Below are 16835 nucleotides of genomic sequence, written 5' to 3'. Positions count from 1 at the left end.
GAATCACAACATCACGAACTTTGTTTTGAGGCAAAAAAGTATTTGAAAATCGGACATAAAGACAAAGGTATGTACTTATGATGTACATCATGAGGGCACGGACTACAATCCCATGAAGCATTGCGAATGATGTAATTGAATAAAAAACGATGGGAATATATACAAATATTGATTCTAGATTGTTGATTATAAGTATAGCAACGTATATTTTACGTTTATTGCAAAATATCCTGATATGTACAAATATATAAGTAGTTTAAGGGTGAAGGGAGACCGACTGGATTATGTCATTCACAGTGTGTCAGGGGAGTGGGCGGTCGCTCCGAGCCAAGTTTCGCGGGTTTCGTTGGACGCGGTTCTCTGATTGGTCGATCTGTCTATGCTGTCAAACACGATTTTTAAAGAATGAAGTTGAGATAACGCAGACGGATGGCTTCAACTGAAGCATATACCATCGATGAACAACCTCGGAGCTCATGGTAGGTCTGTCTTTAAAGGTGCCAACCACTTGAGCAGAGGTTATACTTCCTTCGCCAGCTGAGGAAGTTCAATCTGCCACTTCCGGAACCAGACTGTTGCGCTCTATTCCAACAAGTGCCGCCTCCTGCAATAGGATTGGCTGGTGGCGGTAGTGGGCTATCCCTGAGTAGTCTGTGATTGGATAGATTAAATGTAAATCATGACCGTAGCCACAGTGATCGGCTCGACGGAATACGGGTTGGAAAAATAATAACGCAATGAAAACCAATTAATTTACACTGCTTTATTGTTTTAAGTAGAGGCACAAAATGAGTTAAGTTCTATTTATTGATTTAATGGTTTTTAACTGAAACTTTCAGTTTAAAATATTCAGGAATTTACGCTCGTTGTAAATACAGTGTATTTATTTAGAAATGCTATTTTAAGGCACATTACAGAGAGTCAATTTAGTAAATGACAGTCACTATTTTATGAAATAAGATAAATTATTAAGGGGAAATGTTAGTTATGCAACGGATGACGGGAACTAGTTGGTCATGTCTAGAGGCTGTTTGAGATGAGCAAGTTCAGCGCAGAACCGATTACCAGTGATCAGCGGCAGGTACATGCCAGTTAGAAATCTGTCCATCTTGCTGTGATGTCATGGTGACGTATGCCAAAAAAGTCTGGTGAGAACGAGGCCGGCGCAGTTGATTTGGTGGGGATTGAGTTAGTGGACTTCTCCACTCTCAATAACTCTTTCAAAGGAAAATGGATAAAATCATTTTTAAACAACCCCACGTCCTTTTGGAATGTCATTCCAAATCATATTTTCAGTTCAGTTGGAGGTTTACATTTTTTTCTTGCACTGCAACTATGACATCTCTAAAATACCTTTGACTTTATCTAGATTTCATAAACAGGCTTTAATATGTTGGTCCCTAATATATAATTATAGTTTTTCTCCACATAGTTATTTTATCTGGAACATCAAAAATATTAGATATAAAAATAAATCTCTCTTTTTTTCATAATTGGTTTGATAAGAATATACTTTTAGTGAGTCAACTTTTAGATGATAGGGGTGTCCTGCTCACATACGAATATTTTATGCAAGAAGTCTCTTTTCCAGTACCCCCAAGAGAGTATGCCATTGTTTTTGGTGCAATTCCTGATTGTGTCAAACTTTTAGTAAACCCTGGCCCTAAAGGTTTTTTATTCTTTCCACTTATTTTTGACAACAATAATTTATTTGTTGACCAATGTCTTTTCAGTAGCATGTCAAACAAAGAAATTCGTTTAATTCTTAACAGATCTCAGATTTCTCTACCTGCTTGTGTAAGTGTTTGGAATAATAATGATATAGAATGGGAAGATTTCTGGCTTCTACGACAAATTATTATAATTTTTTAATCTAATAAAGTTGTTGAAGTCTCTATTAAAATTATACATAATTGTTAACCAGTAAATATAAACTTGCTAAATTTCATAATAGTATTTCCCCCATGTGCTCCTTCTGCCATCAGTTTGAAGAAACAATTATTCATTTGTTTTGGGACTGTACTTATTGCAAAAGTATTTTGGGTTGACTTTTCAAATTTTGTTAAAAAGTATTTATCTTCAAATTTCTGTATAAGCCAAAAAAATTTGTTTTTTGGTGAATCTCTGAAATTAGACCCTTCACATTTTTATTTTATAATTTATTTATTAATTTTTCTTGCCAAATTTTACTTTCATAAGTGTACATTTTCAAAGAAAACTCCTTTATTTTCAAGAAAGATATTGATATTTAAATTCTAAATTCTAAAGGAATTCTAAAAATTCTATTGCATGTAAGACTCTTTTATGGTGTAATGCATATAAGCTAGTATATATATCAAGCTTTGTCATGTTGTAATGTAACCCTCATTGTTCATTGTTTTTTTTTTTTTTTTTTTTTGTCTTTGTAATTGTTATTGTTATCTTGCATAATAATAATAAAAAAAAGACAGAAATTAAAAAAAAAAAAAATTTAAAAAAAAAAGGCCGGCGCAGTTGGATTTTTCCAGCTGTGCAAACTGCAAGCATGATGGAAAACGACGATCTTAATGCTTATTGGATTAAACAACCGTGATGTTTTTGTTTGTTTGTTTGTTTGTTTGTTTGTTTGTTTGTTTTTTTTTTTTTTTTTTTATCTCTAATAAAATGTTTTATGTGTATAAATTATATGTGAATATTCCTAACACTCTGACAGTTCGATTCCTGTTTGGGATATCCGTTTTTTATCATATTTCTAAAATACCTAAAATACGTGTTTTTATTTAAATACAAATTTAATTACAGGTACATTGAATGTCTTTTTCATCATATTTATTTTCATTTTAAAGCAACAGAATTTAAATTATATCCACTTTATCAGCAAGAGCTCATGAACGTGAATCACGCGATATCTACCTTTGATCTCGTAGCTTCTGATCCACTACGAGAAGTGAGAACTGTCCGACTTGAGAGCACTCATCCCCTGACTGCTGCCGTCTACTCTCGTCTTCTTTCAAGGCGAGGCGTCTGTACTATCAAACAAGCCTCTATTAATAGCGAACGTTAAAGACTCTCGCGAGACTTTCACAGAACAAAGGTTCCCTTCTAGACATGGCCGAGCACAACATTGGTCGCATTTGTCGGCCGCATACGTCATCGAGGCTGTCTCGTTTCAGAAAAGCGAGTAGGACACTTCGAATGCGACCTTCGTGGGCACTCACAACCCACAAACCACAATTCTTTGCTTCAACGGAAATGTCTAAAAAATAATTACGCCAATTTGCCCGTAAATATGATGTTCAAACGCAAGGAATGTTAATTCCCAAGTTGAAGTACCTCGGTAGATGGGTGCAGGGTATATAATGTGTATAATTATATTAATATATAATTAAAATAAAGTATTAGACTAAAACTACACCTGTAAAATCTATTTTCTTTTATCTTTACATCATTATAACTCTCCTAAAATGTACCTCATACATTCCCTTCTAAAGGGACTTTGTTACATTCTCACTCAAAGCGCTCGCGGTTGTTGAAGAGTGGCGTGCTGTCATAGCAACCATGTTACTTTCCGTTTCCGTGTGTCCTACGAAGGCCGTCTCGTTTAAATGAGGCTTGTTTAAAGGAGGACACTCGGTATACTGCAGGCTTCAAAGGACGCGTCCTACCTAGCATGCAGCCTTCGAAACGAGACACAGCCATCAACATAATTTCCGGCATCATGGCCGCCAAAACATTGGCAAACATTTTCCAACTTGCATGTTTGAGGTGCTGCTTTGGTAATTCAGATCCATAAGACCCAAATATGCTGTGGCATATCGTACAAATTTGCGCGTTTGTATCTGTGTTTTCAGCAGTTGGTAGTTGGATGTAAACTTTGGCTTGCAGATGATTATTACTATGCAAAGGCTAAGATCATATTAGCAAAAGATAGTTTATGCAAAGGACAACCCTGCGATACCGGAGCCCGTCGTTCCCCTAATGGAACAAACACTACTTATTGTAAAAAGTACGGTGTTCAACGCAGATGTTCACTGATATTACTCATGGCTTGCGGTTCTGGCTCCAATACAAAAATGTCCAGTCCAAATGTAAGCACGATGGCGGTGACAGCAGGGACCGTGGATCAGCAGATGAGCCCTGTGTTATTTGAGGTTTTTGGAGAGATTTGGAATGTGCAGACTCGTTTGGGTCAGGGCGTCTCGGCCTCGGTGTATCGGGTCAGCTCCGGCCGGGCGAGTTCAGCTGCCGTGAAGGAGTTTCAGCTAGACACACAGGGTGGAGATTACGGGTACCACAAGGAAAGATCTGTGCTGGAGAGCATCCAGGGGCATAAAAATATAGGTAACTACTGCGACACAACATAGATTTGTACATAATTAAATTGATGTCATAATCTACTCACCCTTGTTGTTCCAATCTTCTGACTGAGACTGTCATTGCGCCTAACATATATTTTTATGTTCTACGGAACAACGAAAGTATTACTGATTTGGATGTAACAATATTAAGATGAGTAAATGATGGCAGGATTTTCATTTTGGAATACAATATCCCTTTAAATGTTTAACACTGTCACTGCATCACAATATGATCTATGAACATATTGAGTCCATACGCTGTTGTTCTAGATCTCTAACATTTGGCATTCTCTCTATTTTCTCTGCAGTGACTCTGTATGGAGTTTTCACCAATCACGACCCATTTGGTGTGGCTACTCATTGCCTGTTGCTGGAGCTTTTGGATGTGAGTGTTTCAGAATTGCTGGTCAGGGTCAGCAATCAGGGTCACTCCATGTGGTTGATTCAGCACTGTGCCCGTGACGTCTTGGAGGCCCTTGTCTTTCTGCACAGAGAAGGCTACGTGCATGCTGACCTGAAGCCCCGCAATGTTCTCTGGAGCGCTGACGACGAGTGCTTTAAGCTCATTGATTTTGGCCTTAGCTTTAAAGAGGGACACCAGGTGAGAAGTTGATACATTTGCCATTAAGTGACTTGTGTGATTTGCTTGCAGAAAAAAAAAGGCTCTACCATACTAGTTACAGTGAAACGTGTGGTTCTTGTCTGTTCATTGCAGGATGTGAAGTACATTCAGACAGATGGGTACCGGGCCCCTGAAGCTGAGCTGCAGAACTCGCTGGCCCGGGCAGGTCTGGAGGGCAGCTCGGGCTGTACAACTGCTGTGGACCTGTGGAGTCTGGGCATCATTCTACTGGAGATGTTCTCAGGAATCAAACTGAAAGAAACCATCAAGTCTCAGGAATGGAAGGTCTGTAGAAATCGGAGCAGTTGTGAATCTGAATATTTTAAACCAGGATGACATATTTTGACCATTTTCCCAGGTAACTGATTTGTTACATACTGGTTGGTGCACAATATGAAAAGGCATTTCTTTCTTTCTTGTTGTGCACTTGCAGCCTTGCTAATGCACTGGCATTGTGTTATGTCTCTCCAGGATAACAGTTCTGCAATAGTAGATCAGATCTTTTCAAGCAATGCTTTGGTTTACCCAGCTATCCCTGTCTATCATTTGAGGGATCTGATCAAAAGGTTGGAAACAAACTGAGCAACATCCACTACATTGGCGTGCAACAGTTCTCCTGACACATCATCAACTAAAACTGGTTCACTAAGATAAATCATATGTCTCTTTATATTTCTAGTATGCTTCACAATGATCCTAAACTCCGAAGCACAGCCGAAGCTGCATTAATCAACCCTTTCTTCAGTATTCCCTTTGGTTTGTTAGACTCAGCATCTAAACACATCGTTTATACCACCCTGGTGTTTGCTGTAACACTTTGTGTGAGTGAGAAACTGCTTTGGGTTTCAGCACCTCATATTGAAGATTTGGTTCTGTTGCCTACACCTGTCCTAAGACTACTAAACGTAATAGACGACAGTCACCTGAATAATGAGGATGAGTATGAAGGTGAGATTGTGTCTTGGATTTTATTTTGACTTTGTTAACACACTAGTGCTGTTTTAGGATGATCTGAGCTTTTCCCAAATGTGCACAATTTTAGTAGATCTCATTCTCATTTATTTCTTGGCTTTCTTAGATATAATAGAGGACATGAAAGAAGAATGCCAGAAGTATGGCACTGTTGTATCATTACTGATCCCAAAAGAGAATCCCGGCAAGGGTCAGGTGAGGCTTTCATCTTTATCGGCTTCATTTTACCTAAGATCTGATCATTATTTAGTGATGGTGAAATCTGGTCAGTCAACCGTCCCTACAATTCATCCTATAAGATTGAAGCATCGCGTGTTGGGATGGCATTTCATCCCATATTTGTTATTAGAATAGACCTATATTATTAATAGAAAATGTCAAGATCTATCAATCATAAATCATGTTAAATTAGGCTTTAAATTGTACTGTTTATTATAAGATTTTACTTTGATTTTTACTCTGTTTTTTCTTAAAGAAATATTCTGGGTTCAGTACAAGTTAAGATCAATTGACAGCATTTGTGGCTTAATGTTGATTACCGCAAAAAATAATTTAAATTCGTCCCTAATTTTTATATTTTTTTAAAAGCAAAAATCGAGGTTACTGGGAGACACTTACAATGGAAGTGAATGGGGCTGATTTTTTGGATGGTTTAAAGGCAGAAATGTGAAGCTTATAATTTTATAAAAGCACTTGCAAAAATTATTCTGTTAAAACATGTATTATTGGAGCTGAAAAGTTGTTTAAATAGTCATTTTTACAGTTGTTTTAGGGTTTGTTGACATTACGTCATGTCAACGAAGTTGTAAAATTGTAAAGTTGTAAAACTTCACACAGAAAGGGTTAGTGAGTTTATCACACTTAAATCATGTTATAAACAATATGCGTTATGTCTTGTGGCTATAATTTTGGAGCAGTTTTTAACGTTTACGGATTGGCCCCATTCACTCCCATTGTAAGCGCCTCACTGTAACGCAGATTTTTGCTTTTTATATTGAAAAGGCAAGTCTAAATAAATTTTTATGGCAATCAATATTATGCCACAAATGCTGACAAATGAGGTTAACTTGTACTGAACTCAGAATATTCCTTTAAGAATAATTATTCTGATATACATAAGTCGCGTTCACACATACGCGATTTGAGATAAAGAAGCACGATTTATGATACCATCATTATCAGATTTTACTGCTGGTTTTAAATATGTTCTTTGATCATAATCTTGACCAACCGTTTGGAGATTCCAGTCTTTCCACATTCAAGTTGATCCACCGCTTGTCTACATAGAAAAATAGCTGCCAAGCCTTTCTGGGAGCATTCCAAAGATGGCCGCCAAGTGGACTGACTTGCCTTGAAAGGAACTTTGCCTACAATATAAAACTGTAAACTTAAAACACAAATGAGTTGCCTACCACAATTATTACATCGGCTGATCGTGATCATTTGATTTAACTGTGATTTTTGAGCATGTTAAATTCTAATCACATTCTACTAGCCAAATAAGGGAATTTTAAGCGAAAATAGAAATGGCAATCATGAACGTGTTTTTTAGTATAAGTTTTTGGTGCAACAGTGCATTATGTGAGCACTCCAAATTAACTGAGACCATCACCAACCCGCACTGCGGAGTCAGACCATTTAAAGTAGCTCTTGAAAAGTGAGCAAATATTAAATGCTAGCAGTGATGTATGTGCCCCGTTCAAAAGATTATACAAGATTTTTGATAGTGAACGCACAATGTTCACCGGTTTCACATTAACATTAGTGTAATGGCAAATGTTCTTGATCGTTGTGGGTACATCCAACAGGGTTAGTCACAGAGGAGGAGATGAGGAGGAGCCGCTTACTCTGTTACTGTGGAGATGATAGAATGGCGACTGTGCAGTCTCTATTGCCTCAAGCTTTTTGAATACTTGTTTTGCCACTGTCAATAAAGAAAAAAGCGATCGGATTATCTCAGATTCAAGGTTTACGCAGAAAAACTTGTAAGCTACCGTAAATAATGCAGAGAGTGGTTAAATTAGCATCAATTCTTGTGATCACAAAATTGCAAAAACCTGGAGGGACTGATTCAAACTGTTGACTTTGTGAGATTGAGTCTTTTTTTTTTTTTTTTTTTTTTGACTGGTTCATTAAAAGAAACCGCTCAGAGGAGTCATTTGATCATGAATCAGACTACACTGGTCATGCTGTAGGCTGTGTTTTTCTGTGCATCGGTTTTCTTTAGTCTAGTAGATACATTGATTAAAAGTGTGAATATGTGTTTTTAAAGCCGGACGCTGATCTTTTGTTGGCAGGTGTTTGTGGAGTATGGAAATGCCGGAGACTCCAAAGAAGCCCAGAGACTGCTGACCGGTCGAACATTTGATGGCAAGTTTGTGGTCGCTACGTTTTATCCACTGAGTGCCTATAAGAGAGGTTACTTATACCAAACCGTGCAATGAGAGGCTGCACACACACCTCTATTCACACTTCAAATTATTACTTTACAATCATGTGACTTCTTTTAAGCCCATGTGGTGTGTATCAATCCATTGTGCTACCTTTAATATATATTTACACGTGTCACTCAATGCTCTTGTGAATATTGGCACATATGCAGTTTATTTTGGGTGTGAAAAGGAGTAAAGTTTTAGTGCCTGCTTCTACTTTTTCACTTATAGAACACACCACGAAAAGACAATTTATATTTGAAGTGTGATTGCTGTTTGCCAGACATTCAATTCTTATGCTTCCATACTTTGTTGGTGTTCTTTGTTTTTGCAGTGGCATTGATGCGCTGCTTTGGTTTACACTGCCTTTTAAAACCACAAATCACATTAGAGACTATCTTTACTTAGTCCTCAAATGTCTACAATTCCAAAATGTGTAGTTTGTGGCTTTTTTTTTTTCTCTTGTTCCTTATTTCCTTTGTTTCTTTGTGTGTGTGTGTGTGTGTGTGTGATGTAGGTATTTCCAGTAATTATGCACATATTTATAAACTACTGGTGAAACACACTGGCCTGCATGCACTGTGGCATGGTTAATCACAGCGTTTGACTTGATCATGAGGGCTGTTGAATCACATTAAACTGAATATTCAACAGCATATCTAGAGAGAGCACAAAGTCAGTAGAGTGGGATGGCTTGCTTTATGAATAATTCTTAAAGGGATAGTTCACCCAAAAATGAGAATTCTCTCATCAGTTACTCACCCTAATGACATCGTAAATGTGTGTGACTTTATTTGTTCTGCAGAACAAACATTTTTAGAAAAATGTGTCAGCACTGTAGGTCCATTAAATGCAAGTGATTGGTGTCCAGAACTTTGAAGGTCCAAAAAGCATATAAAGGCAGCATAAAAGTAATCCATATGACTCCAGTGGTTAAATCCATATCCTCATAATATGATAGGTGTGGGTGAGAAATGGATCAATATTTAAGTAATTTTTTACTAGAAATCTCCAATTTCACTTTCACATTCTTCTTTTGTTTTTGCCGATTTTTGTTTTCTTCGTACATATCGCCACCTACTGGGCAGGGAGGAGAATTTATAGTAAAAAAAATGCCTTAAATATTTAACTGTTTCTCACCCACATCTATCACATCACTTCTGAAGATATGGATTTAACCACTGGAGTCGTATGAATGACATTTTTGCTACCTTTATATGCTTTTTGGACCTTCAAAGTTTTGGTCACCATTCATTTGCATTGTATGGACCTACAGAGATGAGATATTCTTCTAAAATTTTTTGTTTGTGTTCAGCAGAAGAAAGAAACTCATACACATCTGGGATGGCATGAGGGTGAGTAAATGATGAGGGAATTTTCATTTTTGGGTGATCTATCCCTATAAGTGAATTTTCTTTATTCAGGGTTGTTGACTGAAAAGAGACTCCATGTCTAACACAAAAGCCACAACTTATGTCTCTTCCAAAATGTTTGTCTCTCTGGAGATGTTTATTAAACAATATCCTTTTTTTTTTTCTTTCTAACTTGAATTCCAAAGGTACAATATTCTTTTGTCCTTTATTTAAGGGATAGTTACCCAAAAATGAAAATTGTCATCATTTACTTACCCTCATGTTGTTGCATACCTCTAAGGCTTTCTTTCTTCTGTGGAAAACAAAAGGAGATAGGAGATAACTTTCTGCCTTCTGCTTGGAGCAACGTGAGGGTGAGTAAATGACAACAGAATTTTCATTTCTGGGTTATAACTTTAAGTCAGTTGTATACAGGAGTTTAGAGTAATTTCTTCTGAAAACACTCAAGTTGTAACATGCATTATGTTGTGCAATGCGTATACTTTCATAGCACACATTTGTACAGGACAGGGAAGAAATAATCCAGTCTATATCTTTATTTGGCTGGACCGCAACTGTGAATACTAGTGCGCTAACACATAAAATGCTGTTTTTATAACACCCACAGGCTGAGATAACTCAAAAGTGAAATTCTTTCCACAGACTTGTTACATCATTTTTTGTATTCTTTTTTGTGAATTTTACTCTATTTAATAATGGTGAGTGATTTTACAATCGTAACACTGTTTAAAGGCTTTTCCAGTTATGATATTTCCTGGTATTGTTGTGTTTTCCTCTCAGCTTCTCTGTGATTGATTGCATGACATATTGAGTCATTAAAACTACTACAAAGCTTTCTAAAAACAACAGCACAGTAGTTCAAAAGATGATTCTGATTTAAAGGACTTAATGAGTGCTGTCTGATAGTTTGTCAATCTTCCAGTTTGTTTGTTTGTTTGTTTATTTATTTATTTATTTATTCTGAGCTACCGTCCAAACTGCAAAGCCATTCTCTTCTCTGTCCTGCAGTATAGAATTATTTTCAGTTCCATTATATTCAATGCAAGTTTGTGAGCTCTGATATAAGTGTAGAAGAAAATATAAGGAAAGGCCAGGTTGTTTCCCTAAATGCAGATGTTAATAATAATTTGAAATTTAAAGGAACAGTTCACCAAAAAAAATTAAACTGTCATTATTTACTCACCCTCATTATGTTTCAACCACGTATGACTTTCATTCTGCCGTGAAACACGAGGAGAAATTTTGAAGAATGTTGACGTTTTTGATATTTTCATACAATAAAGGTTTTTGATGTTTTTATACAATAAAGGTGAATGGTGAATGAGGTTGTCAATCCCTAACATCTCCTTTTGTGTTCCATGGAAGAAAGTTGAATTTGGAACAACATGAGGATGAGTAAATTATGACAGAATTTTCATTTTTGGGTGGTTATAAACACATTGTTCTCATTTGTTTTCTTGCTAGATGAGGCATCTCGCATGAATTGGATGACATTGTTGGCATAGTTTATCTTTTTTTGCCAATGTTGTAGGGTTTTACCATAGTGAAAGGGCAATTTGGTTGAACTGCAATGCGTGTTCTGAGTGTCTGGTAAATTTACATTGCTAAAATTCTGACCCTGAGCCTGGAGAAAAATGGATCCAAATTTGATTTAGTATTTTTTTTTTTTTTATTTGACTCACTTTGCATGTGGAGATGATCACGCATTAGAGAAATATGGAGATGTTGAGCAAGAGATTGTGTGTAGTTCTGTCCAGATGAGTTTGAATATCTGACATGGTTTTTGCTTTGAAAATTCTATTACTAAGACATTTGAGATTGTTAATGTTGAAATGCGGTCAATAGCCATGTTTCAACTAATTAGAGATTTTAGGCTTTAATATTATGTTACGTAAATCTGAAGAAGTCTTGAGGCCTGGTAAATCATGTTGCGGAGATACTAATTTACAATAAGGAGACTATTTCCATGTAATCCTTTTACTTTCTTTTTGAGCCAGAGAACACTTACAGTGAGTAAATAATATGTTTTTTGGGTGTTGAATAATATTCAGAAACAGAATTTATAATATGATTTACAATACAAAATTTGTATTACATTGAATCCAAAAAGTATGTTATGGAAATAGAATAGAGCTGTTAAGATTGTGAATACGGTGTAGTTCTAATATAAGTATATATATTTGCTTATTTATCAGGTAATAAAGTTCTAATGAGAAAAACTGACAATTCAGTTAATGTGAAGACCTCTCAATATGGAGCATCATTGTACTTGGGGTGAAGTCTCTCCATCAGATAATGAAAATATGAATATCTCAGCAGGGGACGCAAAATTAGTGACTTTTATTAAGACACTGAGAATAGCAATACAACTGCATCCTGTTTGTTTTATAAGCAGCTGTTTTTATACAGCCAGTTAATTAGTAAAATCTAAATGCAAAATAAAATACAAGATTTATGACACTTATCTCTAGAATGAAGCCCTTCAAAACATTTCAAATGAAAGAAGGAATATTTTTATCCTCATGTAATATCATCAAAGCTGCTCCAATACAGCCTCAAGGTCCCCTCTAACATTTTCAGGGCTTTCACATTTAAAAAGCACAAGGATTTCCCCCCATAATTCAGATAAACGCTGCATTGCATCATTTCATGCTGCCTTAAATGTATCTATTTATTCAGTTTGTGCTGTAGTAATGCCACAGTCATTAAATGTTTGACTGTGAGAAAAGTGCCAAAAATTGTTTTTTCAAGTTCTTCAGAGCCTTCTTTTTTTCACCAGCAACCTTGGAGAAATACCCAATGCTGCAGGGAAGCCATAAATGAGTTTGTTTCAGAAATGCCTTTTGTAAACAGCCAGTTATGGCCAGATTTGTGTCGGAAACATTAAACAAAAAATTCAATAAGAGTTCAGACATCCTAAGAACAGAGTGCCAGAGTCAGGATGGCCTTTCTGTTTGTGCAGTGAGTAACGGGCCTCCCAAGGGAAAACACTACAGGGTGTAATCACAGACAGGCATGGGAGTGAAATGCTCTTTGGGTCTTAATAACCTGAGAAAGGTTGGAGAACAAATTTGGCAGCTGGTTTAGTGATTTGTTAGGGAAGTAGGAATTCTTACAGGTTTTTGAGGTCATGAGTAGAACTGGTTCATCTGGTTTAATGCAGTTCCTGTTCATTTTCATGTCCCCATCACGTGTGTGTGTGTGTGTGTGTGTGTGTGTGTGTGTGTACACCGATCAGCCACAACATTAAAACCACCTGCCTAATATTGTGTAGGTCTCCCTCGTGCCGCACAAGTTGTTAGTTTAAAGCCATTTAAAGCGATTTCCTAGCTTTAGTTGTGTGTAGTAATACGAACGATCACGTAGTGCTGATGATTGAAAACTGACTGACGCTGTCTCATTTCATGTCACCTGACTGGCTTATATTACACACAAATAGTCTTTTGCTGCCCACCTACTGGCTAAAATATTTAATGTCACAAAATTAAATGTAGAGACACATATAACTCAACACGTATGCACTGCTTTTAGACTTTTGTTTAGAATGGCACGAATACAAGCGAAGTGATACACACAGTAAAGCGTCAGAGTGCTGATGGTGTGAGACCATCAGTACTCATAGAACGTCTCTCGTCCAATCAGATTTGAGGACCGGAACTAACTGGTGTGTGTGTGTGTGTGTATATGTATGTGTGTGTATATATATATATATATATATATATATATATATATATATATACACATACAGTACTGTGCAAAAGTCTTGGCACATAAGTTGTTTCACATTTGTCTTAAGATGATTTATATCTTCAGCTTTAGTGTGTGAATAGGAAATATAAATATTAGACTCCCAAACTTTTTACAAATAGAATAGAAAATAATAGAAGAACAGGGAGCCCTGCAACAGATGGCATGGCCCCCACAGAGCCCCACACTGAACATCATGTCAGTCTGGGAATAAATGAAGAGACAGAAGCAACTGACAGAAAAACTGGGGAGCATCCTGTCTGGAAACAGCCATGAAAAACAGTGTCAAGGTGTACATTGGAAAACTGGTGCTGTTTTGAAGGCAAATATTTATTTAGCAAATATTTTTTGTCAAGTCAACTGGACTTTGTATTATGTTAATTGAGAAACGAAAGCTATTTATGGCATTATTTTTGAAGACATCCTCACTATGCAATTTTTTTTACAAGTGCCAAAAACTTTTGCACAGTACTGTATATTAATGATATATATTATTATATAAACACAGTTTATAAAGATGGAACTCATATTAGTCAGCTGTCTTTTATCATGACATAACCGTTAAAGGGAAAGTTCACCCTCATGTTGTCTTGTGTTCCATGAAAGAAAGTCATACAAGTTTGGAAAACATGAGGGTGAGTAAATGATGACAGGGTGAACTAGCCCTTTTAAGTTAACATGGGGTACATATTAAATAATTCCATTCCTTTGGTTTGAGTGGATGTTGCCAAGAGCTCAGAAGGTACTTTATATTGAGCCAATTGATATATCTAAATTCTGATCAGGAATGGAAAAAATGGAGGCAAATGTCCCTTGTCTTCTACCTTTATGGTTATGATGATGATTTATGATAATTTCCTCACCCAAGACCTAAAAGCTGTTTAAAAATTTATTGGCCGAATATGCTACTTTATTGGTTTTGATATGACAAGATGGACAGAAAGAAATCATATACTAACACTCTGATAGAATGTATATGACCTGCCAACCTTTTTTGTTTTGTTTTTTTGGACAGTACAGTCATTTAACGAGGAAATATGTACTTATTGGGGCAGTAAGGACAAAGGTTACAATGAATCATTTATGGATATGAATATATGAGGGTTAAATGTCAGAATCTGTATTTGGGGCTTTGCTAAGGTGTTTTGAAAAAAAAAAAAAACTGAACAATCAATGTATAAAAGTTTGTGTGTAATTATTATATTATGGACATACAGTTACATGCGTAAATTGTTGTTTGTAGTAAAGCCATTATAAACAAACTGATTTGGAAAAGGAGCTGTGTAAAGTTCAGGTTTCACGCACAGCTACGACATGTGATCAGTTTGCAGAAATTGTGTTTACAGTACATTTGTGTTACATTAGTGAAAATGATAGTAAAGTTATAGTGAAAAAGTGCCAGGTCTGCTGGCTTTGTAGTATGAAAGCAGTAAAGAGAACCATGTGAATACTGACATGGTTCCAAATGTTTAAACATAATTTTGTGCTAATCGTGTTGAGGCTTTGCCAATGATTTCATTAATGAAATGATGGAACATTAACAGTAAAAACTTGCCTTGCTAAAGCATTAAAATGTTAACATAAATCCATAAAGAGATGAATATATTTTCTTCGATAAATTAATAATAGATAAAAATCTGTTGAGGTTAAATTGTGAGGGCGCAAGCCTCGCTTTGCATTTGACTATCTGAAATAGACTAAAGTTAATAATACATTAATGATACATGAATATGGACAATAACTCCAGCGTTCTGTGATTTAAATGCAATAACACCCATTATGGCCTGTAGCTCACAATTCTTCATTATCTTCCATTATTTTGTTCTATATTAAGACGTATGGCCTTCCCAATCCTCTGTTTCTTCTATGCCTTAGGCAGAGATGTAATTGGGTGAATCTGTATGAAGCTCTGCCTTACAGTCCACATATTATGTGGCAAAGCTTGAATTTTAACATGTTACAAAGTGGTTAAACAATCGCCTGAAATCTAGCTTTAAGTGTGTTTTGTGTATTAGTTAGATTGAGTGGAAAGATGTTGTATATGTAAATTGTAAGATATAAGTTGAGCAAATGATCGTCCACTAAAGTTTATGTGAGACCGCAGGTCTGTTACTTCTGAATTCTGGATGGAATGGACTATGTTCATGTTTCTCAAAATAAAATGTTGATGTCTGTCTCAGAGTTTTTTTATTTAATTGGCTTTTTGCAATGGGAACATACATACTTGACTGATGGTGGTGATGATTTGTAGATACTAGAGCTTTATGGGATAGTTCACCAAATCATTTACAGTGCTCACCCACATGTTGTTCCAAACCTGTATGACTTTCTTTCTTCTGTGGAACACAAAAGGAGTCACTTTTATTGCATCTTTTTCCCTACAATGAAAATGAATGGTGACTGAGGCTGTCAGTCCGTAACATTCTGCTGAACATTTCCTTTTGTGTTTCACAGATGAAAGAAAGACATATAGGTTTGGGACAACATAAGGGTGAGTAAAGGATGGCAATTTACCATTTTGAGTGAACTGTCCCTTCAACACTTAAATGCATAGCTTAGGTCTTTAGTGACCCGGGACCTTATTCCACCCCCTATACCTCATACATTTTTTTTTGGGAGTTGGGCACACAAATCTTTAGTATTCCTCAATCTCTCTCTTATATAGTGTTAAAAAAAATAGCCATTTTTTTTAAATCGTGGCTAAAGTACCAAATGTGTATAGGGTCTATAGAGATCTTAGAGTTTAAAGAGAATAGTGCGGAAAACAAAAAACATCCAGCGAGCAGTTCTGTGGTCGAAAACGGCTAGTTAATGACAGAGGTCAGAGGAGAATGGCCAGACTGGTCCAAGCTGCCAGGAAGGTGACAGTAACCCAAATAAACACATGTTACAACAGTGCTATGAATGTATGTATTTCTGAATGCACAACACGTTGAACATTTAGGCGGATGGGCTACAGCAGATGAAGACCCCTCTGGGTACCAATACTGTCAGCTTAGAACAGGAAACTGAGGCTGCAGTGGGCACAGGCTCACCAAAACTTGACAGTAGACGATTGGAAAAACATCGCCTGGTCGGACAAATCTGGATTTCTGATGAGGTACACAAATGGTAGGCCACTGCAGCCTCAGTTTTCTGTTCTTGGCTGTAAGAAGTGGTACCCAACGTGGTCTTCTGTTGTTGTAGCCCATCCGCCTAAATGTTCAACGTGTTATGCTTTCTAAGATGCTACTTTGCTCACTACAATTGTACAGAGTGGTTATCCGAGTTACCGTAGCCTTTCTGTCAGCTTGAACCTGTCTGGCCATTCTCTGTTGATCTCTCTCATCAACAAGGCGTTTTTGTCCACAGA

The 16835-nt window shown here is 36.6% G+C and overlaps 1 protein-coding gene across 2 annotated transcripts; it reads left to right on the top strand.

Moving 5' to 3' along the window:
• Window positions 1-3105: 3105 nt before the first annotated feature.
• On the top strand, window positions 3106-16255 carry LOC127445642 (serine/threonine-protein kinase Kist-like). Of its 2 annotated transcripts, XM_051705854.1 has the most exons (9): window positions 3106-4320; window positions 4646-4938; window positions 5053-5244; window positions 5431-5525; window positions 5639-5715; window positions 5809-5907; window positions 6038-6126; window positions 8229-8301; window positions 15938-16255. In XM_051705854.1, exons 1-9 carry the CDS (start codon window positions 4023-4025, stop codon window positions 15970-15972), a joined length of 1251 nt encoding a protein of 416 aa, XP_051561814.1. In that variant the 5' UTR covers window positions 3106-4022; the 3' UTR covers window positions 15973-16255. The 2 variants fall into 2 exon arrangements, with proteins under 2 accessions (XP_051561814.1, XP_051561813.1); XM_051705853.1 differs by lacking the exon at window positions 15938-16255 and having other exon boundaries at window positions 3110-4320; window positions 8229-9175.
• Window positions 16256-16835: the final 580 nt, after the last annotated feature.

Source organism: Myxocyprinus asiaticus, chromosome 9, assembly GCF_019703515.2.
Source record: "Myxocyprinus asiaticus isolate MX2 ecotype Aquarium Trade chromosome 9, UBuf_Myxa_2, whole genome shotgun sequence".
NCBI classification, from domain to species: domain Eukaryota; kingdom Metazoa; phylum Chordata; class Actinopteri; order Cypriniformes; family Catostomidae; genus Myxocyprinus; species Myxocyprinus asiaticus.
The sequence above is the reverse complement of the archived record's forward strand: the minus strand, read 5'-3'. Positions and strand labels throughout refer to the sequence as shown.